This window comes from Phascolarctos cinereus, unplaced genomic scaffold, assembly GCF_003287225.1.
Source record: "Phascolarctos cinereus isolate Bilbo 61053 unplaced genomic scaffold, phaCin_HiC Scaffold_3;HRSCAF=262, whole genome shotgun sequence".
In the NCBI taxonomy this organism is placed as follows: Eukaryota; Metazoa; Chordata; class Mammalia; order Diprotodontia; family Phascolarctidae; genus Phascolarctos; species Phascolarctos cinereus.
The window spans coordinates 108,193,098-108,195,513 of record NW_027555736.1 but is presented as its reverse complement, the minus strand read 5'-3'; the positions used below and the strand labels follow the sequence as shown (position 1 = coordinate 108,195,513).

Sequence of the window (2,416 nt, the reverse complement as noted above, 5' to 3'; positions counted from 1 at the left end):
TGAACGCGGAACGTTTGTCCCCTACATATATCCCCCAGGGAGGCTCACAGTAACCTAGCCACCCTCCCCGGTCTCAGGCTTGGAGCCAATGTTTCTGTACCTACGGTTTGTCACTCAGGGTACCGTAGAGACCAGGGGGTGGAATGGGGACTGCCCCCCGCCCCAGTTCTTCCCAGAGAAGAAGTGGGGCTCTAGTCCAGGCTCTGGAAGGGCTGAGGAGGTGAGGCTGAACAAGCCCTGGGGAATTGCAGTCTAAGGCCGGGCTGATCTGTCCCCTGCCCTGCTCCTGGTGGGCGGGTGGGATTGGCTGGGGGGAGGGGTGACCGGCTGCTCATACTGGCCGCTCCACGGCGTATTGGCACGGGCTGAGGTTGGCGGCAGGGGCCGGTCCGGGCACTGCGGGATAACTGAAGGAGGCGTGCTGTTTGGCTTTGAGCCGCAGACTGGCCAGGCTTGAGTTGCACGGGTCCCGATATACGTAAGGGGAGGAGGCAGCGGCGGCTGCAGCAGCTGCTGAAGCGTAGGGGCAAGACACTGCCCCCGAAGACACGGCAGCCGGGGCCAGCCCCGCAGGCCCCCCGCCCAATCCCTGCAGGCCTCCTGGGCCAGCCACGGCGCCCGCAGCGCCCGCAGCAGCTGTGGGGACCATGGAGGCAGCGGTGGCGATAGAACCGGGAGGAGAGAACACAGGCTGCGAGGCCAGCGGGCCCACATTGACCGAGTTGAAGGCGAATGGAAAGGTCTTGGCTGCAAGCGGCGGGGCCAACGCCTTGGGCGGCCAGTTCCCGTAGGAGTACCCGGGGTACAGCTCCTCGTAGGGAGGCACCAGCCCGCCCAGCGACGCCCCGAAGCCGCCTTTGCACAGCTCGGCTTGCTGGCTCCTCTCCCGCTTCCGCCACTTGGCCCGGCGATTCTTGAACCATACCTGAGGACATGAGGGGACCCGGGGGTCATAAAGGTCAGGTAGCACGGGGCTACCGAGAAACAGGAGGGGTCAAAGGAATTCAGGGTCGAGGGGATATGGAAAATGAGCTGGGCATTGTTTCTAAGGGCAGACAAAAGGATGGAAGGAGGCACTGGATCTGGCTCAGGTGAGGCGAGGAGCTAGCTGAAGGTGGGGCAGGGTTAGGGAGCAGGAAGACGATTGGCTGGACCAGGTAGGGTGGAGCCACGGGAGGCGGGGCGAAGCTGGCCATCCGAGGCTAGGTGGGTCCAGGTATGAGTGTAGGGAAGTATTTATTGGTAAGGACGAATAGGAGGAGGGTCGGGGAGGGCAGGAGAGGGTTAGATAGGGTAGTGTAGGATAGGGGGGAAGGGAATTGCTGAGGATGGGAAGAGGTAGCCCCCGTACCCGAACTCGAGCCTCGGTGAGGTTTGTCCACACTGCAATCTCTTCTCGGGTGCTCATGTCCGGGTAGCGGTTTCTCTGGAAGGTCGCTTCCAGCTCCTGCAGTTGCTGGCTGGTGAAATGCGTTCGCTGCCGTCGCTGCTTCTTCTTTAGGGAACCATCCTCAGTTGGGGACCCTCCGGGCAATTGAGGTGGTGCCTTCTCAGTATCTAGATGGGAGTGAGGAAAAGCAGAGTCACCCTGGCTGGACCCAGGTCCTTCACTATGTCTAGGCCACTGTGTGCTCCTCCAATCACTGCAAGGATCACCCTAGGCCCCAGCTAGCCCCTCACCAGGGCCCACCTTCTATTCTAGGCCTCTGAGCCAAGACCCTCTCACTCACCGCTATGTTCCTGGCCCTTGCAGCTGTGCTCCGGGTGAGGGGGGTGGGGAGTGCCGGCATCAGACAGAGACAGTGCAGGGCTCCTGGCCTCAGCCTCACTCAGCAGGGCAAACTCCATGGGGCCCAGAGCAGGGTGGCTCTGGAGGCAAGGAGGAAGGGTGGTCAGCAGGAAACCTTAAATTGGCAACCTAGGCCCTACCCCCACCCCCACCAGTACCTAGGCTCTACAACCTAGGAATCATGCTTGACTCTTCATTCTCAGTCCCATATGGAAACAGTTGCTAAATCTTATTGATTCCACCTTTACAATATCTCATGCATCTGTTCCCTTCTCTCTACTCTTATCATAATCACTCTAGTTCAAGCCCTCATCACTTCTCACCTCCACTATTGCAATAGTCAACATATTGGCCCTTTAGACTCTTCCCTGTCCAACATCCTCCATGCAACTGCCAAATTGATATTCCTAAAGCATAGGTCTGACCATGTCACTCCTCTGCTTGAGAGACTTTAGTTACTCCCTACTACCATTAGGATAAAATATAATCTCACTCCAAACTATCTTTCTGGGCTGATTACGTCTTCCCTCCACTCACACACTCTATGCTACAGCCAAATTGTGCCATCTTCTGCCTCTGTGCCTTTGAATAGCCCCCCCCCCCAGCAATGACTGGAATGCTCTTCCT

At 58.6% G+C, this 2,416-nt stretch overlaps 1 protein-coding gene across 1 annotated transcript; it reads right to left on the bottom strand.

Moving 5' to 3' along the window:
• Window positions 1-323: 323 nt before the first annotated feature.
• On the bottom strand, window positions 324-1,874 carry PITX3 (paired like homeodomain 3). Its single transcript, XM_020963174.2, has 3 exons — window positions 1,731-1,874; window positions 1,352-1,557; window positions 324-925 (listed from the first exon to the last, which is right to left on the bottom strand). Exons 1-3 carry the CDS (start codon window positions 1,846-1,848, stop codon window positions 332-334), a joined length of 918 nt encoding a protein of 305 aa, XP_020818833.1. The 5' UTR covers window positions 1,849-1,874; the 3' UTR covers window positions 324-331.
• Between the last annotated feature and the right edge of the window lie 542 nt (window positions 1,875-2,416).